The 27,594-nt window shown below is 33.3% G+C and overlaps 1 protein-coding gene across 12 annotated transcripts in view; it reads left to right on the top strand.

The window, feature by feature from the left end:
* Positions 1–27,594, top strand: part of RIMS2 (regulating synaptic membrane exocytosis 2) — a 589,248-nt gene that overhangs the window by 443,808 nt on the left and 117,846 nt on the right. For 6 of the 12 annotated variants that reach the window (XM_036830453.1, XM_036830452.1, XM_036830444.1 and 3 more), the window contains one exon: positions 15,514–15,686. The exons of the other annotated variants lie outside the window; for them this stretch is intronic. In XM_036830453.1, coding sequence (XP_036686348.1) covers positions 15,514–15,686 — 173 coding nt within the window. The remainder of the gene's footprint in view (positions 1–15,513; positions 15,687–27,594) is intronic. 12 annotated transcript variants of the gene reach the window in all.

Genomic DNA, 27,594 nt, shown 5'->3' with positions numbered 1-27,594 from the left:
CATTATAATATGAACTACACAACACAGAGATAGTTTAAAGAAAAAGGTCTGTAAATACAAATAAACCTCACACGATGGAGCTGTAGGCAGTATCAATATAAAAAAAATTCAGACTGTTAAAGGCAAAGTATTTTTGGCAAGTAGATCACCATTGTTAACTAAGCTGTTCCCTTAATTAGAGCTTACTCTCTTCTCAACACTGAGAATACATATTTAAGGCTAGCCTTAAGTGTTTTAAATTGACTTTCAAAACACAAGCAGTAGGGACCAGAAGAGGGGAGACAGGTTGGGGCTGGTGAGGAGTGGCATCTATGGGCTGCTTATAAGTTTGGTGTTTGTGAGTCAGGAGTACTTTAAGGCTCTAATATCACCAAAATATGGCAGCAGTACTTGAGTACAGTGTAGGAGATGAGAACACAGCCTGAACAGAATACTATAGTATTCAAAGTATTTGAATACTGAATACTATCTACTTTGTCAATTTTCTCTATTGTTGTGTTCATTTCTGTATAACCCTGCAATAAGATAGCTTCACGTTCTTTAGCAAAGTTAGCACAGTGTGCTAGTAATAGTACCTACCTCATAGGATTGTTTTCATGATTAAGTCTATTTATATGTTATGTATAACTCAAACAGAGTTTGGAATATAATAAGGAATAAGTAAATGTGAGCTGTTGTATGATGATGGTGGGATGGTGATGGTGATGGTGATGATGATGATGATGATGATGATGATGGGGAAGAAAGAGAAAAAGAGAAATCATTTTCAACAGATACCCTGCTCTTACCAGGTCTATTTCTGTTGCCAGCAACAATCTACTAGATACAGATTAGTATATCTTTAAGGTAATCCTAAAAAATATGTGGGTGGAAAGGGAGGAAAAGTGTAAAAACTAATGATAAACTAAAAAGTTAAAAAGTGATTTGGGTTGTCTCATTTTTATCAGGTTAGTCAAATTTTTATCTACCACAAATTATCATTCTTGCCATTTCTACTCTTTAGCCAGCTGGAATGTACTTCAAATTTAACTTAAACATAGAGAGAGATAAAATTAAATTTACACATAATTTATCTAAATCTATGATATGCACACACACATATCCTGAAGCTCTGAGCCAAAGGAGAATTCCTCTCCTCCATATTTTAGCTGATGGAAGCAACAACTATTTATTTCTTCCTTGTTTCACATGTACAAACATACCTCACTTTATGTAACAGACCCACAGTTACAAACTTAATAGTAGATAATTTTAATGGAATTTTAGAAATTTTATAGTTTTATCTGTGACTGATCTTTGAATATAAAAGTTTCTAACTTTAGGTTTCTTTTTTTCTTAACATTTGCTAGGGCTGTCATAACAAAATGCCACAGATTAGGTTGCTTAAACAACAGAAATTAATTTTCTCACAGTCTGGAGGCTAGAATTCCAAGATCAAATGTTGGCGGGTTTGGTTTCTTCTGAGACCTCTCTCCTTGGCTTGGATTTGGCCACACTCTTGCTATGTCCTCACAGGGTCATCCATCTGTGTGTGTCTATGTTCCAATTTCCTCTTCTTGTAAGGACACCAGTCATATTAGATTAAGGCCCACCAGTGTGACCTCATTTTACCTTAATTACTTCTTTAAAGGCCTTATCTCCAAAACAGTCACATTCTGAGATAATAGAAGTTAGCACTACAACATATGAATTTGGGGGATATACAGTTGAGCTATAACATATCTATACAAAGTAGTTAATGGTCTTTTAGTTTATCACCTTAATGCATTATGAAAGCATATTTGATTATAATGTAAATATGTATTTTTAGGCAACTAACTATAGCTATTTTGTTTCAAACTTTTTGATTTTTTAAAATTGTGTTTACTTTCTCTATTTCTCCAACTACCTTCTCACATCCTAGGCGATGAAATATTTTTGTGTTTGCAAGTTCATTTTAAAAATTATTTTTCATAGTTATAAAACCACATTTAAATTTAAATATGTTTTTCTTAGCCAGACATTCAAGCACGTGTCTTCTTTCTTTACATTATATTTGTGAATTGCTACTTCATACTATATAATCACATATCAGGCCAGGAAAACCACATGTCAGGTCAGGAAATATAAAAAAGATATTTTTTAATTATGAAGAAGTCATTTGAGATGACTAGGACAGCAACTTACATGTTGTAGAACACTATAAAATTACAGAAGAAATTGTAATTTCTCTCTTTTTAGTAAATATAATGTTGCTAAAAACTAACAAAAGAAAGATTTTTAAATAAATTGCATCTAGGTACTCTCTGGTAAAAGGGTCAGTCTATGGACAATAGCTGCTATTGCCAAGAGCATAATTTCTTCCTATATATTTCCTAAGAACACACAAGGGAAACATTTTTCTTTTACCTCCAGCAAAAATAGAAATTTATGCATTCACCTTTGCTTTCATCAAGCCTCCAGGGTTGCTGGTTTGCTAACAACTAGAGCACCCTTTGGGGGATACAAGGAATGAATGATATGGGTCACCGAAGGGTGAGAGATCTTGCTTTATAGAATCAAGGAGGATAAGAGGAATAAGGAAGGAAGAAAATGTGATAAATAATGCAGAAACATTCTTTCCAACTCAAATTTCATATAATTTAAAAGGATTAAGTATAGCCGTATAAAAATTTACAAATATAAGAATATTCAAGACAACAGAGATATGAAAACATATAAACCCTCTGAACCAACCATGACATTTATGACTTCCTAAAATACATATATTCTGTCTTATGTGGTGCTTATTTGCTTATTTCTTACCTTTTTATTAAACTTCACACTTCTTGAGAATGGGGATATAGTTTATTCATCTCTGTAGTCTCTCCAGGGGCAAGTAAGGACAAGATATGAACTTCTGGAGAGAGTATGGGTAGGTTATTACCCAAGAGTCTAAAACAAATTTTCTGATGGACATATGATTATTGGTTTCTGTCTAGAGTTAATCATAATAGAAAGAATACTCAGAAAGAATTGGAAGACTTAGGTTCTAATTTTGATTCTGCCACTTATGTGATAAGACTTTGGATACATTGCCCAATAGTTCTTCACAACCCAACTTTTTTCTGTGTACAAATTCTGTGTTATCTATCAAGTGCTACACAAATATATGGTAGTTTGGAGGCCACATTGAAAAACATCATTATGTATTAACACTTGGGTTTTAGGCAGGCTCATCATTAATTAAGCAAATCATTTAATCTTGTAGCTTAATCTTTAAAATTAAGTTTGAACTAGATCTTCTGTATTTCATTTCCTTTATCTAGTGTTGTCTCATTATTGATTCAGTAATCTCTGATCAGTGTCAGGCTCTCTACTCAATGTATTCTCACGAATGATTGAATCTACAGATTTTATAATTAACTTATGGCATAATAATTATGATTTATAGAATAAATGTATGTGTATAATGTTTTTGCTTCATACTTCACATGAAATAATTGATAACTAAGTTTGAATTGAGACTTAAGTCAAAACCTTTAGTCAATTAAGGCAATCAGTCAACTAGGAGGGCAGCATGGAGTCTTCCACACCTATAATTTCAATTTAATTTGGCTAATTATAATTTGAACATATCTACAATTTTATTATGTAATAGCTTTGCTCATGAGCACAAAAATTAGTTGTAATTTTCTTCAGTTGGAAGGATTACAGATATTATTTATTAGCAAAATTAATTTACTAATATCTTCCTAAACATGGAATTTTGATTATTTCTACATCATCAATTTTGAAAATTGTAAAATAATACTCCAGACTGGAAATAATATAGCTAACCTTGGAATATATCTCTTATGAGAGAAGGAACTTTTGGCTGGTGATAATTTCAGGAGGTAGAAATATTGTATGTAAAAGAGTACAGAACTCAGCTTGGCACATGGGAAAGCCCAGTAATGGTAGCTGTTTTTATTATTATAAGAAGTGAGGTAGGAGTAATAACAAAAACTTTACAGTTGAACTCGATTCTGATAGATGAACCAAAACCCACCATTCAATGTAACTTTCTGACTAACAAAGAAAATGGCTATGATTTTATGATTGACCCTTGTTAGGTCAATTTTCATGACTAGGAATACTCACTTCAAGGCTAACAGTCTTCAGGGTCAGTCATGTAAGAACATGTTACTTCTCAAGCCCATTTTCACTTTCTGCCAAAAAGAAAAATCATCGGAATTTTAGATGGAATATGAAGGTGTTATTTCAAAATGACATAAAATGTCTTTTTATTCAGGTTAGTTTTTATTTTTTTATTATTTAAATATCTTACTTGTTTAAAATTCATTCACATATAGTTATAAGTAGTATAGTAGTGTTATTTCCATGCTGGTTTTGTATTCTGATTATACATGTCATTTTATATAGTTTTCAAATTTCAGAAAAGGAAGAAAATCTTTATTTTAAAGAAGAAAACTATATGTGAATATTTTAAAAAGAAATGGCTTGGGTTCTAAATATGCTGCCTAGTATCCCATTAAACATGAATTTATGGTTCACAATTTATTTTGATGAAAAGAAATAGAATGACTTTAATATTAACGAGTTAGTTGTATAAGCTTAGTTAATTCATTTAACTTATTTCTCTCAATTTTCTCATCCGTAAAATGAGGAAGGTAGATTACATCCTCTCTGAAGTCACTTTCAGCTTTAAAATACTGTGATTTTTTTGAATGACTCAGTGACGAGTGAATAACTAAAAGTATGTTTCAGTGCCAAATAATTTTCCTGGGCTTTTTTTCTTAAAGGATGGTTATATGAGTCCTCTTTTTTTAATATCTGAACGTATTTTGTTATCTCGGGGAACATTTAGTAATGTTCTCTTTCCTGCTACTCAGAACTGCATACCGCAGGTATCTCTGAAGCTAATCAGCTTTAAGTCTGGATTCTGGTTCTGCAACATTAAAAGAAGAAAAATTACCAGAAAAACAATCAAATAAATAATAATAAAATGGAGGACTAAGTGAATGAGGAAGGAATAAAGGAAGAAAGGGATAAAGGCCGGAAGAAATGGAAAAAAGAAAGAGGAGGGAGGGAGGAAAGGAGGAAGCAGGCAGGCATAATCCTTCCAGTCTAAGAGTTCATAATTGAATTAGGGAAACACATGCACAAAAAGTAGTGCTCGTACAAAGTAGGCCGTGTTAAGTAGTACAATACAAGTAAATCACACAAAGGAAAAATAAAAAGAGAAATATTCATTTGGCTTGAAGAAATCTGGGAATACATTGTAGAATAAGACATGACGTGAAGGACATATCAGGCAGAGGGAGCGCTTAAGCAGAGTTATAAAAGCATATGAGCACAAGCTATGTTTTAAGGAACAGTTCTTTAGAATAGAAACATTTAACAAATTGGGATACATGTTAAGAGGTAAGAATGGAAAAGTTGTCTGGGACCAGTTTGTGGAGGGCTTTAAATCACTCAGTTAAAAATCCAGAATGTTCTTCTTTAAAATCATAAGCTTTGAAGGTTTTTTAAGTCACCAGTATCTACAAATCTGTGCTTTTAGAAGATACTCTAATGGTATACTTCAGATGAATTTGAAAAGGATGTTAAAGGCAAGGAGTCCTATTCAGATGCTACTGCTAGAGTTTGAGCAAGACATAATTGTCATTCCTTGCCATGTTGATTGTTGACTCCACCCCAAATGGTCTTCATGCAAATCCAACCGATCCTACCCTACCTATTCACACAAGGAGTAAGAGTAGTGGGCCTTTTCCAGATTTTCAACAGAATGTAATTATATCTGCCCTGTGCTTGAATTTGATCCATCAGGGCAATTCTCAGGCCCTTTTAGTTTCTTCAATAATATGTTGTTTTTCAGGCTATTATTTAGCTCTGATTCTCTTAGATGCAAGTACCTTGACTTACTTTATTACTTTCTAAGGTACTAATATTTGAAAGAGAACACCACTTCATATCCTCAATCCATTAATTTTTCTTGTATTTTTGCCTGTTATAGATTCCCAGGACCATGATCCTACTGCTATGTTCTCATGTCTTATTTCCGTTACAACTTTTGGGATGCTAGCCTGCTACTTAATATCTATAATATCACCACCCTATGTCCTAATAAAAGATATAAATATTCTCTAAAAAATTACTTAATAAGCCACATAATAGTTAAAGATATTTACAAAGAACTAAATGTCAGGAATTTTATGACTAAGGAGAGTTTATTTATGATATTTCCTAATTCTAGCTGGATCTTACAAGCTTATAATCCGGGGGCTTGGAGAAGCATTTAATCATAATAATGGTATAATTGCTTTAATAGTAACTCCTTTTGTGGAAGAATAATGGACTCATTGGTTTTTGCACTAGTAGCAGGCATTCTGTTCTATTCTCTGTGAGCTTGGATGTAAATGAAATGTTACATATATCAGAATGAGATATTGTTATTAATACATTTAAGGGTCTAGGAAGAACAGACTTCTTGATTGAGGCAGAAATTTCAGATGACATTTGTTTGAGATATTACTGAAAAATAAATGGCATAAAAATAAATCTAAGACTCAGTAAGGCTGTGGAAAAAGAAAACAATTATTTACCGTATGTAGCTACATCTAAAATAATAAATGGCTAAGTATTAATACATATTATCTGTAAATTTAAAAAGTAATAGCTGTCTTAGATGTTGGGGAAAAGAAGATAATATATAAAAGATTTGAAAGTTGTTTGTAAACCATTAAAATTATTCACATTTTAGTAATTATTAGTGTTATGGTCATGGATTGTTATGTTCTTTGGTTTAACTTTCCTTGGCGCCAAGTATAAGCATAATTATAAAAACCAACCCAGGTTAACTGTTTCAAGAATGAAAAAACATGAATTTCCAAGTCAGGTTTAGTGTTATCCTACCCTAAGTAAATAAGCCAATCTGGTGTCAAAGGACAATGCCTTATTTTTTAAATGAGATATGGAATAGGGACTTATAAAGTTTTCATAGCTATTTTCAAGTTTTTTCAATTCAAGATAAAATGTTTGCGATCATAGCCAAATGATGATGAAAACTGAGTATCACAATCTAGAGCTTCTGGAGTTTCATCATGGAAACTTCTTATTACATATAATAAAAACTTACAGTTACATTCCTAATTATTATCATGATGAATACTTATTATGTGTCAGCACCTGTGATCTTATTCAAAGCTCACATCAGGCTCACAGAAGTTAATAGATTTGCCCAGAATCACATAGCTACCAGTAAGTGGGAGAGCAGTTACACATTCATATCTTCTAACTCTATACCCTGTGGTCATTATGCTATACTGGCTCTTATCATTAAAATTAGATGACTACATTATGGTTAAAGAGTGTACCTTTTTACCATGAGGTCAGAATAGGCACAGAACAGGATGAGTGATATACCATTTGGGTTAGCGTTCAGATGTTCATAACAAATAAACAGACAAAGTCATCTGAGTAAATAAGGATTTTTTTTTTCCATGAACAAGAAATTCAAGCAGCAGTTCAGGGCTGGTACTACTGTTTCAAAAGCCGAGCTCTCTGTTCTTAGAACTTGTCTTTCTGCTCCCTGTTCTTACAGTAAGGCATTCATCCCCATTGTCACAAAATGACTACTAACTTAGGCTCATATGTAAACTCCAATCAGAAAGAAAAGCAAAGAGGGAAAGGCAAAGACCATAACAGCTAAGCCAGCCCACTGTAATCAGAAAAGTAATAGTTCTCTCCAAACTGTGTCCCCTAAATTCCTGCTTATACCTCAGAGGCCAGACTCAAGTGAAAGGATCACCCTAGCTACAAGGGATCCTAAAAAATGAAGTTCTTTTCCTTTTTTGGTGTTGCTGTTGGACCACCAAAATAAATGTGATTCTTTTAGTAAAGAACAAAGGGGAAGAAAGAATATTGGTAGGCATTCAACAGCAAGTGAGACAAATAAGTAGGTATAACAGACTCTAACTATGAATATGAAAGACCAAGGACCCATTCATAAGTCCCAAGTAGCTTGTTATCAAGATATTTGTTTGCATAAAATGAGTGATACTTCTTAACTGATTAGAATGGAGAATATTGGAGAGGGAGAAGTCAAAGATAACTCACAAGTTTTCTAGGTTTTAGTTGGTTATTAAGCCTATTAAATAACGGAGGGAATATAAGAGATACAAGAACAGCTGGTTTGGAGTGAAAGAGAATAAGTTTGATTTTGGCCACATTGAAATCGACGTACCTACAAAACAACATATGGGAGATGTCCTGTTAGATGTCCTGGAAATACAGGTCTGAAGCTTGGGAGAGAAGTGAGGGGGAAAGATAAGGATTTTTTAGTCATTACATGGGTAGATAATGGATTAGATCATTCTGTGGGAATACATATAGTGAAAAGAAAAGAAGGCTAAAGATTGAAATTTGGGGAGAATATAATTTAAAATCAGGTTAGAGAAAGTGATGCCAGCAAAGGAGATTAAGAATAAACAGTTAGAGGCCTTCCCTGGTGGCGCAGTGGTTAAGAATCCGCCTGCCAATGCAGGGGACACGGGTTCGAGCCCTGGTCTGGGAAGATCCCACAGGCCGTGGAGCAACTAAACCCGTGTGCCACAGCTACTGAGGCTGCGCTCTAGAGCCCACGAGCCACAACTACTGAGCCTGCGTGCCACAACTACTGAAGCCCACGCGCCTAGAGCCCATGCTCTGCAATAAGAGAAGCCACCGCGATGAGAAGCCCGAGCACTGCAACGAAGAGTAGCCCCCGCTCACCACAACTAGAGAAAGCCCGCACGCAGCAACAAAGACCCAATGCAGCCAAAAATAAATAAATTAAATAAATAAAATTTAAAAAAAGAATAAATAGTTAGAGAGATAGGGGAGAAACCATGAATGACATTATCTGAGAAGCCATTATGGAAAAGTTTCAGGAAAAGAGAGGACTTCAACAGTATTAGATGTAATAGCAAAATCAAGAAAGAAGACACTACTGGCTGATAAATTAGGACATTTTTGGTATTTGTTTTTTGAGAACAGTTCTAGTAAGTGATAGATTAGAATGGGGGAAGAGTTAAGGATCCTGAGAAGGAAAATAGTAAATGCATTTGTTAAATGCAAAAGCACAAGCTCTGCAACTACCTGAGATTTCGAAACCTGGGATTTCATCGCAGAACTGACCTTTCCATCTCTGAAAATTGTGAGGAATCAATGGAAGTAAATAAAGGATGAGGTTCCTTGAACAGCTAATTACTAAGAGACACAGAGTTCCCACAGAGCCAAGCCTTTGAGAAAGTCATCATTGACTACTAGCATTAATTCCTCCTCTACAAATTCTCCAGGAAACTTACAAATTTCCTTCAGACCAAGAGACAGTGGCTCTTTAGTAAGTCTTTGCCTCCAAACTAATGGCTACTCTGTCTGCAATTGTGTTTCTTTATCTTAAGCTGTTATTGTTCCATCTTTCACAAGATGATTAATTTGCAGAAATGATATCTTGTTGTCACGTACATCTTTTCTCCTAACAAGTCTTTGTGAGTCCTACAAATAATGCATTTATTTCTAAGCCCCCGCCCCTGGTGGTATGCACCAACTCTGCATTCAGTGACCATTTGGTAACTTGAAATCAGCCACAGTGGGAGTATTTAGCCTTCAGAAATGAGCCAACTCTGTAAATCAGAACTTTTTCCTTTTGGATAGCTGGTTGTTAAATACGTATAAGCACACCACTTCCTATCTATACCCATCACAGAGAATGAAAGGATTAAGTGACTCAACTCTATTCAGCTATCATTACAGTAGTTTATACTCTGATTTGATACTTCATACTGGAGATAATACCTCAGTATATAGCCCAGGTAAAACAACCATTCCACTCATTTCTATTCATTAAACATTCATTGAGTTTCTAGTCAGGCACTACTGATCTAGATAATGGGAATACTAAAATAAATATGACAGTAATTATCCTCAAGGAATTTATAATCTAGCAGGATAGATAGATGGTAGATAAATAGATGATAAATAGATAGATGATAGATGATAGATAAGAGAGAGACAGAGACTGAGAAAGACATGATAAAAGTATAAGAAAGTCATAAATAAAGTAGTTTAGGAATACTCAAAGCAGTGATTAATTCTCTTTGAGGGAATTAAAGAGTTTTCTAGCTGGGATTTCATTTGCAGGGTACTGTTTACAAAACGAAATCTTAAATTAACCCTCAGTTTTCTGTGGCCTTTCCTCACTGTCTTCTCCCTCCAAAGTAGAGAACTTACCACAAAATACCTTCTTTAGGAGTCCTGTCTTAGAAAATTATCTATTGACAAGCAGATTTTTACACAGTGCAGCATTCAAATCAGACAATGATAAGAACTTTGGCTAGGACAGAGAAAAAATCATCTGGAAATAGCTCCTCAAAAAGCGAGTACCTACAGTTGTGTTACTAACAAAACACAACTTCTACTCTCTTTGAATTATTATATGGAATAAAAATAAGTTGATGAAAATGAGAGCATCTTCTTGCTCTTATGAGCCACATTAACCACAGTGCCAGGACTCCCTCTGCTCTGTTCTTTTCTCGTCTAGACCCGCCAGACTGATATCAAGAGCCCTGCCCAGAAATTCAGCCTCTCTCTTATCTTCCAAAGATTATGTTTGCCCCAATTTTTTCCTACTTTTCGATCCACTCATGTTTTCTCTCTGAATATGATGTAAATATTCCTCCAAGTCTTCTTGATGGCCTAAAATTTTTTTCTTCAAACGTGGGCTTTCTTGCTTCCCAGTATTTTGCCATAACCAATTCTTGGACTAGAGTTTTAGACAATAAATCGCAGTTTTATGGTGAGATTCAGTAAATTGAAGACAAGCAATGCTTAAGGACGTCTCATAGAAGTTCATGTACAAAACTCAGATGACCTGAGTTGCTGAGATGCTGTAGAGAACTCAAACTAGGAAATTACTTAATCTAAGAACTTGAAATGAGTATATAGGAGAAAATGAAAATTTTATTTTAGAAATCTGAGTTTACTTTTTTCTCAGGAATATTATTATAAAATTTTGATAATAACTTTCCTTGCAATAGAGCTCTGCTGATGTACTGTTACTTTCCACTAATGTTAGATAAATAGGGAGAACATTAACTTTTCCAGGCCACTTAAGAACTCTAGAGTCTGGAACATCCCGGAGAATAATAATTTCCCGTAAATTTTTCTGCTTAATAGTAATGTACAAAACATCAAAATGTTGTCGGGAAAAGCTCCCTCACTGTCATCCAAGACTTTAATGATCTACAGTCAGCACAGTTTTCAGCTGAGATCCTGTGATCCTATGCAGTAAACCTTCTTTTTCTGTTTCATTAAAGATAATGATGAGCACATCATCCATTGTTCATGTCAGCTGGAAACTAATAGATGCTAATTGTTTAAAACATTTATTGTATAGTGCCAACACAATACCAACCATTTCCTAAATAAATGAACTTATTCACATTCGTAACTCATTACCTTGGTATAATAATAATTTAGCTGCTTCTGTCTCACTGTTAAATTATATAACTTTTGTTTTTCATACTTTAGGAAAAGCAAAAAGAATGAACCATTTTAAAAGTAAACTCCCGTAGTAGGTCATTTATGACTTTGATTTGGGTTTTTTTGTGAATTATATACTTGAAGATGCTATAATCTAAATGTATCCAAAATATGTTCCTCTGAAGTTTTACTTTTAAAACTTTTTTCCCACTATTTCTCACTTTCCAAATTTCTCATTCTGTTAATCATGTGTCTATTTTTAATGGAAGCCTGAGCTATATCCCGAAGGTAAACATGTTAGAAATAGACAGAAAAATGCATTTGGTACAAGCCTTAGGTAGACAACAAAATCATCATCAAACTAGAGCTTTTAGCTAATTCGTAGTTTTTCTTTATTTAAACTATTCCGTTCAGTGTCTTTTTATTTATGACCCGCTGCTTTCGGTGCTGGAAATGAGCAGCTGCTATGCACTAAGCACATGATTGGGTATTTTGAATATATTATTTCTCTTACTCCTCACAGGAATCCTTAAAATGAAATTTATCCTTATCTTACTGGTACAAAAGCCAAACCTCCGAGTTTAAATTAAGTTAAATCTTTGACTCTTAGGTGCTAAGAGACTTACAAAGATAAGGAAGATATTGTTCTGGCTTTTTGGAGCTTTTATTCTAATAGAAGGTTTGAAAACTACCAATAAATATGAATACACTCACACACACACACACAGACACACACACACACACACACCTATAACAAGAGGTAGCATGTGATGAATTATATAAAGGCTTAAAACTATAGTATGTGGAATCTTATCTTTCCTTAAATTTTGCATATCCAAAATTTTAGCTCAGCAAACTAGATTATGTGAGAGGTCTTAGCCAAAGATATGTGCAATGTATATATACCATGTGTGTTTAAAAAAAAAAAATTCTTAAGCCTTAGGCTAGCCTGTATGTACCTATGAATCATAGCAACAGAATCAAAAGTCATGATGACCTGAAAAGACAAAGGCTAGAATATGCAAAGTCAGAATCCTAACTACTGAAATACAAAAGTCAAAAAGCAGTTAGGATTCAGAAATGAAGGCAAAGAAAATCAGAAAAGAACCAATCAGGAAGACATGGGATACACAGGTACCAGGTGGCTTTGGATATTAGGATAAAGTACCAGAAGCAAATATTAAAAATGAGGCATCTTCTATGTCAGCCAAGAAGTGTCATATATTTCCTGCTGAGATAAAGCTATTCCTTATCCTGCAGTTGAGAATCAGTAGTTCCCTATGAGGCGATGGGATATGAATGAACCTGTCCAAATGGGAAGGTGAGGCCTGAGAACATATTAGGGGGAAAGTTTGATTTAATATTTTATTTTGCTTTATAAATATATTTTCTGAAATGTATCTCTTAGATATATATAGAAATAGTTACATTTTTATTATAGCTTAGAGCAGTCTTAAAATAATATATTTACTCTTGGGTATTTTACCTAATATTTCTTTTGGTAAATATATTCCTGGAATTGATACTAAGCCAGTATTCAGCTTCTATCTAATCATCATGATCATCATTGTCATCATTTGTCATTTATTAAACACTTCTTACGTGTCCAATACTGTGCTGAGTGCTTTATGTACATTATTTTATTTAATCCTTGCAGCAAACCTAGGAGATGGGTATGATTGCTGTCCACATTTTAGCAGATAAAAAACTGGAACTCAGGATCACAAACCTAATAATTTATGTAGCCAAGATTCATACCAATGATTCAGTCTCACTCCAGAGCATGTGCTTTTCATGATTACATTTACCCTTAGTGCTTCCTGAAGATAAAAGTTGTGGCTTTTCATTTGCATTTAGATGATATAATAATCCCATGAGCAAAAGCAAAGAAAAAAATATAATACCAAAACGGCTTTTCTATTCAATGATAAACTATTTTTAAAGACATAAATAGCAATATGCTTCCTTTTATTATAAATTCTAAGAATGAGTAAGATAAAGTTCTCTCAATACAGTGTAGTATTGGGAACAATTTAATAATTTTGAGAAATTTCTTGAAACATCCATTTTTCATATATATATGAAATGTCCAAAAATGGAAATTACTTCCATTTGTGTCTCAACTTGAGATCAAATTTACTTTTAATAAATATCGTGGAAAAATATACATATATACATATATCCAACATTATCTATGCTAGCCAGTATATACTGGCTATATATATGTATATATATTATATATATATATTTTAAATATAATGGTTAACATAGATAATGTTGGATCCATCCACTGAAATGCTGTTCTAGGCAATGGCTGAAGACATTGTAAAGACATTGTAAAGTAAATTGTTTTTGATATTTTAAAATGACTTTAGTTTGAAAAAAAATACCATGGACTAAATGTTCTCCAAATAAATCCACTGTAAATAAATAGTCTTCCTTTTAAAATCAAACATAACAGTTCTATTTACATAGATATTTCCTGAAAAAAAGGCAATAACTTTTTGAAGAATTTAACTGTATTTTTTTTTGATAATTGAGAATTCCAACAAAGTCGAAAGTTAGAGTGGATTAAGAAAGGCCATATCTCACCTAATATAAATATATATTTCTAGATTAAGGATTTGATTATTAAAATTTTGTGTAGCCTTCAAAATAATTCTTATATTTTACACTTAAAGAAAATGATCAGTTATTAACTCAAAAATATACAACAAGATACTGGGAGATCCTGGGGGAAAAAAACCCCAGCTCATTTGAATCTGATCTAATGTTTACGCTACACCCTACTGCCATTCAACTTGTCTTACCAAAATGTTTATATCTAGCTAATATTTTCAGTGAATTGTTGTTCATACGGAACTATTTATTAGGGTAATGATTATTCAAGTCACAGTAAATGGTTTACATAAGATAATCATCTTTCTAATGCTTTATGGAATTTGCCAGTATCTATGATTTAAAAGATCTCCATTGTGAAATTGACCAAGTAAGGATTTTTCACCATTATGTTTAAGAGCATATTAACAAAAAAAAAATCTGTTAGCAGATAGTCTCTTAACCTAGTAATAGCCATCAGGTAGTAATCATACAGTAATAATACTGGCTGCATTATTTTATATTATACCAGATACCACACATGTATTATTTCTAATTTTCAAAACAGCCCTGCAAGGAAGATATTATTTTCCCTATTATTTTATAAACAGTGTTTTAAAGGTGAAATAATTTGCTCAAGTTTACCCAGCTAGTAAGTTTTCCTTACTCCACATTTTTCAGACTTCAAAACCTGTTCTTTTTTACATTCCACATGTCATTAACATAAAGCATTTATGAAGGTTTTCAATTTATCAGAATATTTGAACACCCAGAACACCCTGCACCCTGGCTGTGCCAGATGACCATCTGATTATTTCAGTTCCAGGAAGTTTGAACTATTGTAAATAATAACGATTTTTTCTAGTACTTCTAGGATTCATCAAAATTCCAGCAACCATTCAGAAATTAAACTTTCTCTTTTCTCTTGGCTTTTCTTTAAAAAGTTAGTGTTTTAATAATTAGATTTTATATTATCTCTAGGTTTTCAGTGAAGCATAATGGATTAAAGAGAAAATTGATGCTACTAAAATTGGTTTTTATAAGTTACAATGGCAACTTCATCATACTTTTTTTTTCAAATTTTATTCAGAAATAAAAAAAATTTTTCTTCCTAATATTAAGCCAAATGTTTATTTCCCAGATTTTACCTAAATGTTCTTCCCTGAGGCCATTCCTGTTGTGAAACTGTTCTAATGGTCTTCATTGGGGTGTGGTAAAAATTCTCTAATTGTCATTGCTAAAAACAAGGGTTTCATATAAACTGAATTTTTCTTTTAGGATAATTGCCATTCACTTTCATTTTATATGCAACTGAGTGGGGTTTTGCAGTATCCTCTGTGGACAATTAAAGTGCTGAAATAGGAGAAGCGAATAATTGCTTTGTGTGGTAATACTGACGACTTCTGCGTATTTGTCAATCTGTGTTAACAGTATCGATCAGGATGGGATCCTCATAGAGGGGCAGATAATATTTCCACTAAATCTTCGGACAGTGATGTAAGTGATATATCAGCGGTTTCAAGGACTAGTAGTGCTTCTCGTTTCAGCAGCACAAGCTACATGTCTGTCCAATCAGAACGGCCAAGAGGAAATAAGAAAATCAGGTGAGTAAGGGGACTTTAAGCAGGAAATTCCTCTAAATATATTTTAGAAGGTCTTTATTTTTCTTTGGATAAATGTAAAATCTTTTACTTCTAAAAGGTTAATATATATCATTAAGACAATAAGAACTTCTGTACAGATTACTTTTAATTATATTTTGGTCTCCATTTCAAACTTCTTGCACAGAAGAGTTTTACAGAACTTATAACTATTTTCTTACTAGATGATTTGAAATAATATCATTAGCTATTTTTTCATGTTTGTTATGTAAAAAGTAATTCTGTTCTTATATCTTTACTGAAATTAAAGTGATGGTTAAGTGAAGACCTGAATTTTTTAATATTCTAAGGAATATGAAAAATCATATTTTAGAGGGGATTTTTCCTAGCTGAATACATTTTAGTAGTTCAGAAAACACAAGAACATTACTTTTTCAGTAACATGTTCTCCCATCCTCTTGAAAATTTTTATAAATGCATGGAAAAAGTTCTCAGTTTCTCAAGAAAATTTATAAATGTAATGTATGTTTGTTAGTATAATTTTCATTTATCACCCAACCTATAGACTTTATGGTCACCTGAGCTAAATTAGTCTTTTTTTACTCCTATTGGATCAAAAAAAACCAATAATGGAGAGACCACAACTTTTTTCCATGCAATTTTGTAACAAGAAAATATGACTTAAAAACAGTTATGATTTAAGTGTTGCTTACACAGTGCTTCTCTGGTGTACACTGGAGAAAAAGTTTTCAATGCTTAAAAGATGTCATTTTTATTTATGTTTTAGTAGTTATCATTACTTTTCTATGTAATTTTGTATGCATTTTTTCTTGACTTTTTCTTTCTTTTTTGTGTTTATTTGCATGCCTCCAATTTATGTTGCTTTCAAAAGGCCAAAGGGAATAGAAGAGGGAGGGAAAGAAGGGGATAAGCATGAAGAGATAGTTCATGAGGAGGAAGAGGTAAAGGAAGAAAGAATTAATGAGAATGAGAAAGGGAAAGAGATTACAAAAACATGTAATAAGGAGAAAAACAGAGAATCAGGAGACGAGGAAAAAACACAAGATATACCTGAACAAGGGAAAGAAAAAGAACAGTGGAATAAAGAGGATTTGCAAAAGCAATTCTCGCAAGATGATGACAGGTAAAATTTGCTCATTTTCGTAGACATTTCCCATTAGTAATGTCCTTTCTCCTACTCTTAAAAACTATTTTGCCATTTACATTTGGTTTATTTTCTTGTGTTTTATCTATTTAGCTTCTAATGCAACTAATTAATGTTAGCAAATTATTACCTAACAGATTGATTTATTAAACAGTCTTTAATTTGTATACCATAGCTCTGAGAGTCTGATTTAATTGGGTTTTCAAGTTCTTTTTGACTAGGTGGATCAAAGGTAAATCTCCCTTTAGTTTTTTTAGCATGAATTACTGTATATCTTCCTCATTTGTAGAGTCAAACCTTTAAAATGAGGTTCTGAAGGGGCTGAAAAAATGTAGCCTGCACTATAAGAAATACTATATACTAGAACTTTTTAAATGAATGGCAAAATAGGTAGCAAAAAGTAAGCTTTATTCTGTCTCTGAATAAAGAAAAAAGCAAGTCCCTTGCCTCATCATAGTTATCTGGTGGTGTCTAGTGCAGTTCCGATTCCAGAGGAAGATTGTGGAGTAGGAACAGTGCTCTTTGATACTCTGAGAAGATAGAGGCCTTGGGGCTTATTAGAAGGCAGACACGTTGGCTTAGGCCCCTCTAGAAATTCATTCAGCTAGAGAAACTGCCAGAGAAGGAGCTTTGAACAGGGGAAAAAGGGAAGAAACATAATCAGCAAGGCATAACAACAACTATGTTTTCATTTTCATAACACAATGCACTAAGTAAGTATGAAGCCATCTTTACAGTGCCGTACTGAAAGTCACGTCGGCACAAGTCCACAATAGACTCCATCCTTCTGCCTGAGGAGATGAGATCTGTCTAGTTACATTCCTCTGAGACTGAGAATTGCAAATCATGTGCATTTTGGAGGAATTTGGTTTTCTAGTGATCCGTCCAGACCTTGATTTTGTGCTAGTATGCACTTGGCCTAATACTCACCCCGATTGTAAGCCAAATTTTGCTTTATTGTATCTAAATCCAATCTCAGTTTGTGCTTTACTCAGAGTTAATGAGAAAGATAATTGGAATAAATGTTTACCCCCTGGGTATAAAATTCTGTGGTCTAATTCTATGACACTTCACTTTCTGTCTCAGATTGGTATATTTAACTATATCTGTGATCTATGAAGGTTTCTATGTAACAGACACAAAACCTAAAAGTAAATCTTAAATTAGGCATATTTTGTAATTCAAGTCTAAACTAGTAATTTCAAGTCTATCTTTGTTGTTTATCTAACTTTTGATAATTACATTACCTTATTAATGAAGACCATTTTTCTGGTTTGTTTGGCATAGGGTCATTTCATCATTAATTCACAGAGAAAAGCTTTCCAAGATTTCCTTGGAAAGAGACACAGAGTTTCCTTTCTTCCAAAAGCAGAGCAAAATGTGAGCCTCTAATGTGTTTTCCATTCTATAAACTGTGTAAAGGAGAACACATGAGCCCCTTGGTGTCTGCCTGAAGCCAAAAGCCTATGTTAGCATATCTGGCTTCGTGGGGAAAAGTTTGAAGAAGATTATAACCTTGAGTTCTCGATTTTTTAATATTACTTTCTTCACCATTTTCTTCTTGAAAAGACCACATTATTTTACACAGGAAAGGGAAAGATGGTATATTCCTAGCAATGAGTCATCAAGGCATTGTACTCTGCTTAAGTAACGATATAATACTTTCGCAACTGTAAACTTTAGGGGGGCCAGGCTGATGTCTCTAGGGAACATATACTCCATACGAAGGCAAAAAGTGTCAACTGCAATTATTTGTGAGAAAATGCTGGTGTTGCTAATTAATTATTGCAGCATAGGATCTTGAATTTGCTTTCATTTCTCAGAATAAAATGAACAGTCTTTATTCCAAGAGAAATTATGTCTGAGTACTGCCAGTAACATTTTGTTTTGGTAGTTGATGAACAGAATCATAGATTGTTTAAATGCCAAAAACAATTTATGTGCTTATACAACATTATTGGAAATAGTCTTATTCTATAATGCATCATTGACATTTACTTGTAATCCAACTTTTGTAAAGGAAAAATTTTTTTCTGACTTCAGGGTTTAAGTATCTATAGCAATGCTGGTATACTTAAAATTAACACAGTGACTACAATGAACCAAATCCATTTTAGTTGCTATTTTCATTACAGTAATTGTATCTCATTGTGTGATACAGAATTATGTTGTTTGTGTTATAGTAAGTCTATTAAAGTAAGTCTTCTGAATGTACTAGTAGGAAATGAATAGCAAAAAGTAAATTCAAAAAAAGGTCCATTAAATATTTGAATATAATATTTTTTCAAAGTTGATTAATAAATAATACATTCACATTTAGCTATTTATATTTCCACACATGCATGTTAACCTGGTTAAATGCCCCCCTATCATTAATGATTATTTGGTAATCATTTCTTGAAAATCCAAAATTATATTTACCATTTAAAATATTTTTCTCATTCTGTGTACATAGGTATGCTTTAAATTTTATATCTATCTACATTTGCTGATTACATACCATATATATGTGGTAGGCTGGCCCAGAAAAAAAGTGTTCAGATGTAAGGAGAAATCATTCGTTCAACCAATATTTATTTAGAAATTTTCTCAGGCAATATATACTATGAACTGGGGGATAGAGGTGAAATTAAGCATTTCTAAACTTCTAAGCCTGAGGGTGAAGCAGTTTCTTAGACTTGTGTGGATGGATGTTTAAGGATAGCTCCATATCCAGAAAATTTCATCAAGAAACGTAAACTAATTCACAAGGATATTTGATGAAAGAATTTGTCACAAAAGTGGAGATCTTAAGTAAATCTGCAGTGGAAGATAGAAAAACAAATATTGAACAGTATAGTATTGTTAAAACCAACAACATTTGGTAGCTTTGTGATCAAATTACTCATCCATTCCCCCAGGTTCTGTTCTGGGCATATAAGACAAAAGAAAAAATAATTCAAGAAACTCGTTATCTATAAATTTTCATAGATAACCAAATAAGATATACCGAGCCTCAACAGATTGCCTGCTTCTCAGATCCTCTCATATTTTTGTATTACCCAGCTTTCCTTTTAATAGAAATGTTATAGTTTATAATGAATGCACTGCCTAAAAACTTTATGGCTTCATTATTGTAGAACAGATTCAAGATCTACGGTAAGAGTGAAATATTCACACAAAGATTTGCATTAATGAAGACTACACAGAAAACCTTTTGTGGATTTGTGTGGATCTGATATTTAGCAAATTTTTGTGCTTTACATTCTTACAGAAGAGTCAATTTAAAAATGATTATTTGTAAGACCAAAATATAAACTAAAAGTTTCAAAAATCAAAAAAAAAATTTTAGTTCTCAGGCATGTCTATAAACGGTATGGAATTATGTTTTCTCTTTTTAAAGAAAACGTTCTTGAGTTAGGAAAATTTTTTAAAGGAAAAAGGTGGCATCAGTTCAAATATTCATGAATAGCTGTTTTTAAGACTTAAGCCATCTAAATTATCTAGCAAAAAGTTCTTATAGTCTTTAAAAGGGCAAGCAGAATAATTGTTAATGAAATATTTATTACTGCTAACTTACAGATCAGAGTTACAGATAAGAGTTGAAATGTGATAATACATTTTCCTGACTATGTAATATAACGACGTGTACCGCATATTTACTCCTATGTTATAGACCTCCTCTGTTTTATGATTGTGCATAAAAAGGGGACTTTTTAAAAAAACACCTAATATCACTCTTAGAATTTTGATCATATAAGGACCCAGGAATTCGCATTTTTAAAACAAACACCCCCCAAGTGGTTATGATTCTGTCCTTCCTCTCTTTTGGGTTGCTTATATTTCCTAATGAATGCTACGGTCAGCTTGTCAATTTGGGGGGGAAAAGGCAGCTGCGATTTTTGACTGGGATTGTGTTTAATTAGATCAATTTGGAGATTTTTGCCATCTTAAAAAATGTTGTCTTCCAATCCATGAGCACAAGGTGTTCCATTTATTTATGTTTATTTTCTCTCGATGATGTTTCATAGTTTTCAGGGAACGTATCTTATGCTTCTTTTTTTTAAATTTATTCCAAGTATTTTATTTTTGGTGCTATTGTAAGTGGAACTCTTTTGTTAATTTCATTTTGAGACTGATCATTGCTAGTATATAGAAACACAATTTATTTGTATAAATTGACCTTGAAACCTGCAACTGTGCTGTATTCATTTATTAGCTCTAAAAGTTTTTAGTTATTTCTTTAGGATATTCTATATGAGATCATGTCATCTGTGAATCAAGATTACTTGATTACTTCCTCCTTTCTGATCTGAATGCCTTTTTATTTCTTTGTCTTGTCTAATTGACCTGGCTAAAACCATCACTACAACGTTAAATAGAAATGCTCATGGAAAGTTCTTAAAAGAAACAGCCTAGTAGAATTACTTTGCATTAGCTCTAAAAGCATTTTTGAGGATGTCTCCTGTGCCACTCATCCATTTTAGAATAGTCTATATGAAACTTTCTTTTAAAATTTTGTGAGTAGCTCTCTTAAAGAATAGATGTATCTACTTCACTGAAAACAAAACAATGTAATCCATTGTATGTTCTCTTTATCTAGTCTATCAGGAAGTTCAAATTCATAGCCAAAGACATGATAATTCCATTCAATTTCTTGAACTACATTATATTATAATCATTGTATTATATATAATAATTGATATTTTTATTTTTGCCTCTTTTTTGAGGCTTTGCTCCTTTACCTCTATTTTATTACAATTGAGTTATGTAACTATTTAAAAAAACTGCCTCAAATTGTATATGCTGCTAAATCGAAACAGTTTTTATATAGTATCATGCCAACCTTTAGAATTCAACACCTTTACATTCTCTTCTTGAAATGCTCTTTTCTCTGAGCTCTTGTGATTGTACACTCCTTTAGTTCTCTAGCCATCTCTCTGATCACCTCTGTCTTCTCTGGGAGCATTCTCTCTGCCCCTTCCGTGTTGACATTTTCCAGAATCCCATACTAGGCCTTCTTTTCTTTACGTGTTCTATCTTGATGCTGCCTTCTATTCCGTGGCTTCCAGTAGCATCTGTGTATTGATGGCTTCCAAAACTGGATTTCCAGCCCAGGTTTCTTCCTTAATCATCTGCCAGATCTATCCAGTCCTGTCCTTGCCATCTTCTTTTCTGTCCTGGGGACGTACCAAACTCAGCATGTAAAATTAAATTCATCATACTGTCACAGAACAGGCAACTACCCACTTAATAACCCACTCCTCCTTTTGTGCTCTCTCTCGGTGGGTGGCACCGGCATCCTCCCACTCGCCCAAACCAGGAACCTAGGCATCACTCGACTAGTCCTTCTCCACTGAGCACGATTCCCTCCCTCCAATCAAGTCTTATTAATCTTAATGCTTAATTATCTCTGAAGTATTCCATTTCTCCCTAACCCTGTATCTACTTCTATAATTTAAGCTATTATCTCTTATGGAGATTAGTTTAGTAGTTTAGTTTCATAGATTAGTAGGAAAATCTTGTCTTTTAAAAATAATAGCCCTTAAATCTGAACTCGTTATGCTAATAGCATAAAAACATGAGTAGTCAGTTTTTCTGAAGTTGTTCCTTTGTGAATTGTATACTTTTAATAGATGAATTTTATGGGATGTGAATATATCTTTTAAAATGCTCAAAAGGTCTCTGCAAAAAAAAAAAAATCTGTAATTTGTGTTGCTTCTTCAGTAACTATTATGAGTGTAGTGGTGATAAAATGCAGATGATATTTTGTTTAGGGTTAAGTTTGTCAAGTATGTCTTTTTTTCTATTCCAATACTTCTTAAGAGCCACCTTTCCTTAAAATGTTCATCTCTCTCTTTTTTTAAAATTCTTGCATACATTTTTAACATCACCAGGTTGCTGAAGATGAATAAAACACAGACCTTATTCTCAAGAAAAGACGATGATTTACTTTTCCTTCTTTTTGCAGCCCCAGATTGATCCTTTTCACATAAATATAATTGTTGGCCTAAAACTCTGAAATAATTCTCCCTTTCTATGTGTCTCTGTCTCTGTCTCTCTAGATAGATAGATAGATAGATTCCTCAGTTAATAAGTAAATAAGCTATTCTCATAAAAATTTAGGGAAATTTCCATGTGTGGGAAATCTGAGTGTGCCGTGACTTCACAGTCTCCATATTGGATCATTGAAAGTGAGAAGTTTGAGATTTGATCATGTATATGGTCCGAAGAGAAAGGGCATTTGAAGATGCGGAAGGCACAGGTACTAGAGTAAGAACCTGGAGATGGAGGAGGGGTTAGGGTCAGAAGCATAGGTGGACTCTCTGTTGGCTCAAGCCAGATGAAAGACAGATAATAAAATAGATGATTTATTAGACAGGGAGCTGGGAAGTTGGTTGTCACTGCCTAATGGCCCTAATGTTCTCAAACACATAAGAGGAAAGAGTATAAGAGTTTGGAAGTTGAATTTGAGATTTAATTTGAAGATTTGGAGTAATCACTGAAAAAAATAGGGGAAAGTAGCTTACCACAGGCAAATTTAAAAGTTGATGAATAGTTCTGCAGATCTAGCTGAGGGTTGGAGACCAGCAATTTCAAGAGACACCAATGTGGGAGAGTAGTGTGATCTTTTCTAGCAGCACTGAGCCCATCCAAGTGGAGAAACAGAACTCAGATTGTAGCATTTGAGGAGAAGTGGGAGTTTTGATGGATGGGGTTGTTGGAAAAATAGCAGTGGAAAGCAATTGAGGGTGCTTGTGTAAATGTTAGTGCTATAGACAAGAGGGAGGAAAAGTCCAGATGGGAACTGATAGACTAGGACAGTACAGAGAAAATCCAAGAATTGGAAAACTAGATCTTGTAGTCAAAAAGTAAGTTTAGGGTGTTGGGAGGATAAGCGGTTTTAGTTACAGTATGTCATTGAAACAAGATTTTGTGATGAAGCTATTTTCGTTAGTTGACAAATCCTAAGACATAAGCATTGGAGTGAGCAGAGGAGTGGATGAAAAGAATAAAAATGAAGGTAACTGGAGATATGTGAGTTTCAGAATTATGAGGCATCTGGTTAGGTCTTCTTAATGAATACTTATATTTCATACTGTTATGAGAATTTGGGAATTGAAAAGAAGACTGAGCCAGCTCCTAAAGACTTCAACGAATGAGTCAGTGACCATGAGGTCATCAGATGACAGGATGAAAGGGAAAAAAGGATTGGTATATGTCAGCATAGCCAGAAGTCCTAAGCTGGAAAGAAATTTTAACTTTTAAATAAACTAGAAGAGAAATATATTTTTTAAAAGTAGTCAGTAGTTAGAAATATGACAACCTATGAAAAAGGATAAGTATTTGGCACTAGAGGGGATTTCAGGGGAAGCAGTGTGTTCAAGAAAGCACCAGGTTTTAGTTAAGATGGTAGTAAAAAGGGTTAGGAATGAGTGGTCAGGGGATAGCTTTGTAACAGCGCCACCTGGCGTTGCTTTGCTGCTGGTGTCACCACATTTTCAGAGCGGTCTTTACAGCTAGCTCAATATTTATACTTCAATACCACATCTCTATTCTTTGATATGAAATCGGAGATCGATGTTAATTAAAATTTACTCCCACATCTTACATAAATTAAAAAACTTATTCAAAGAGTAACTGAAAGAGACTTATTCGATTTAATTGACTTTGTAGTGTAATCATTATTAGCAATTTCTGTTAATCTGTATTTCTCTGGTGACTGGTTATCACACAGGAAATCTTATTCAGAGATGCCTACCCAGATTCATTTTTACTGATGAATTAATTGCATTCTGGTTAGAATAGCAATTTAGGATTATATACATTTAAAATGTCCATTAGCATTCATTTACATATTAAATTTTTGTTTTCTGGCATTACCACTATTGATTAACCTATAGGTAAATAATGTTTCTATTTACTTATCTGCTATAATGGATACAGTTCATTTTTATTTATAACATTGTTAACATTTATTTCTAACATTTTCTCCACTGGCTGTATGTTAGAGAGTAAAATAAATTTAGTGTGAAAGTAGAGAAATAATTAAATTGGAATGACTTCTACCATACAAAATAATAGCAGTAGAAAAAACTGCTGCAGTAGTTTCCATCATATTCAATATTTATTTTTACAAGCCAAAAAGGATGATTAATTCACAACTGTTATTCTAGACTACATACAATATTCTGACAGTGACTCCTAATAGAACTACAGGTATCCCTCAGGATGAACAAATTTAACATATAGAAGTTTGATTTTTCTAGAAATAATAAAAATAATATCAAGTTTGAAGTCAAAGGATTCCCGTGCATGAGTATTACTGTCATGAGTATTACTGTGTTAGATGCCAGTATATCAGTACAGTGTGGTACTATATGGTGTGACTTCATTTTCAAACGCTGATTCTCCATATAGAAAGGGGGAGTCTAGTCTTAAGCGATCAAAAGTCAAAAAAAGAAAATCCACAAACACCCAGCCTGAGACTTTAGAACCTTAATGACACAATTCCAATCTTTAATTTTTAACCTTATCTTGACTTCAGTCTTTCACATTTACTGGCCCTTTCCCTCACAGGCTCTTGCTTTTATTCCTTCGTGTATATGCTCATGTTGCTTCTGATGTCGAAAGCATAGTTTCTTTCTTTCTCTTTATGAGTAAAGTATCTGCCCATCCTTCAATATTCAAGTCAAATACAAATTCATCCAAGAGACACCTCCTCTGCTCTCCCTCCACAATTTATCTAATATTCTTTTACAGTAACAGTTTCTCCTGTGGTGCTCATTTTCCTCCCCTGTGATATAGTTAATTATGCATACATTTAATCTACCACTGTTGACCATTAGTTAGCCTTTTGAGGATATGTATTTATCTTTTTGTTGTCTTACCTCTCAATATCTACAATACCTCACACATAGTAGACACTCAATAAAAGTTTGTGCATGAATGTGTGAATCAGTGAGACCATAATAAAGCAGTGGAAGTTCAGAGGTGTGAAGAGCTTCTGACATAGTGCAGTACCCAAAATGCTCATCTCAATCTTCTCTGACAACAATGACCAAGAGGTCACTTTTTTCCCCAGTGGAAAGAAACCTATTTATTTCAGAAGTCAGTGGAATTTACTTCAGAGGAGTTTGTTTTATGACACATATGTATTCCAGTTAGAAAAGATTTAGTTGGTTGGCTGGTTTACTGATTTGATATATGATGAATGATAATCATTATTTTATAGATAAAAATCCTGTATAAAGTCTAACAAGAATGGGAGAAAAACAGACAAGAAAAGATAGCAAAGCGTTCATTAGACAGTATTTGAAGATTAGACAAACTCATACCAATCTAATGTGTCCCAAAAGAATAGTGTAAAATGAATTCTAAAATCCTATTGAAAGGTGCAAAGATGAGAGAAATGACTATGATTTGAGGATGGCAAAAATAAGAAACTTTGTAAATTGGTCTTCTGAGACTTTCTATCAAAATATTTTGGATAGATGATATGTAGCACTTAATACTGAAGTTATCTGAAGACAACTGCATATTTTCAGGACACTAAGAATTAACCAACTTAATTTTACTATTTCTGTTTATCATGGAGCATGAATTACTACCTTCCATGATGCACCTGTCATGTGCAGAGACTTAGCCTTCCAGTCTGGCACGTTGGGGATTCAGCTGGCTTGCTTTGCAAAGTTGTGAATAAGAACTTGGTGCCATGTTACACTGACTCATAGTAAGCATAATATCACTTATCCTCATCCAGAATGTATTTTTAGTATTATAATAAGTAATACCTAAGTCCTCCGAAAATAAACATGAGAGATAATATAGCATGATGGCTAAAACTTAGCTCTGGATTCAGACAAAACTGGGTTGAATCCTAGTTCTGCCAGTTGCTAACAATGTAAACTTGGGCAAATAAAAACCACTTTCTTCACCTATATACTGGGGGTAATAATAATAATATTCTTGCAGGGTTGCCATCAAAATTAAACGAGATTATATCCTGAAAGCTTCTAACATCATTCCTGGCACATGACAAGCATTTGATATATAATAGGGGTTGATAAAGAAAGAAAAGGAGAGGAGATGGAAAATACATTTATGAAATTCTCACTTTTTAAAGCTTTTAGATCTGCATATTTCATAGAAACTTTCCTATAACACTTTGCCAGATGACAATTCAGAATAAGATAGATCCTTCTTATGTTTTGTGCAAGAGAAAATAATTTCTGAAATGCAAAAAAAGATTTTATTGTAAGATCATTTCACAAAGTAATAAATATAGTAGAGATTCTGGAAAATTTTTATGGGATGTGTTTCATAGTTTGAAGTGATGGACCTTTAATGGTCTTGGAGTTAAAATGATTTTATTCCTAAATTGCCTTCGTTTATTCAGCCAATATTTTTGAACATCTTCTATATGCCAGATTCTGTGCTAAAATACTGGTTAACAAGACCTAATTCCTTCCCTCAAAGAGCTTAAAGTCCAGAGGGGAGATAGAGAAGTAAATAAATGATTACAATATAGAGTAAAAGTGTAAAAAGTAATTTTAATATGTGATTGGATAATGCTTACCTTTAGTAAAACATTTAGAATAAGTGAACTGAGACAGGAAGAGACAAGTGACTCTTTCAGCATTATCCAGGATAGGAAAACAATCTCAGAAGAAAATCCACAATTTCTTATAAGCCACTAACCATTTAAAGTCTTTCTGAATTAATAGCTTAAGAACATATTTGAAGTTTTTCAAATAGTTGTCTTAG

The sequence above is a fragment of the Balaenoptera musculus genome, chromosome 17 (genome assembly GCF_009873245.2).
Source record: "Balaenoptera musculus isolate JJ_BM4_2016_0621 chromosome 17, mBalMus1.pri.v3, whole genome shotgun sequence".
Lineage (NCBI taxonomy): Eukaryota > Metazoa > Chordata > Mammalia > Artiodactyla > Balaenopteridae > Balaenoptera > Balaenoptera musculus.
This window is presented reverse-complemented; position numbering and strand designations above follow the sequence as displayed.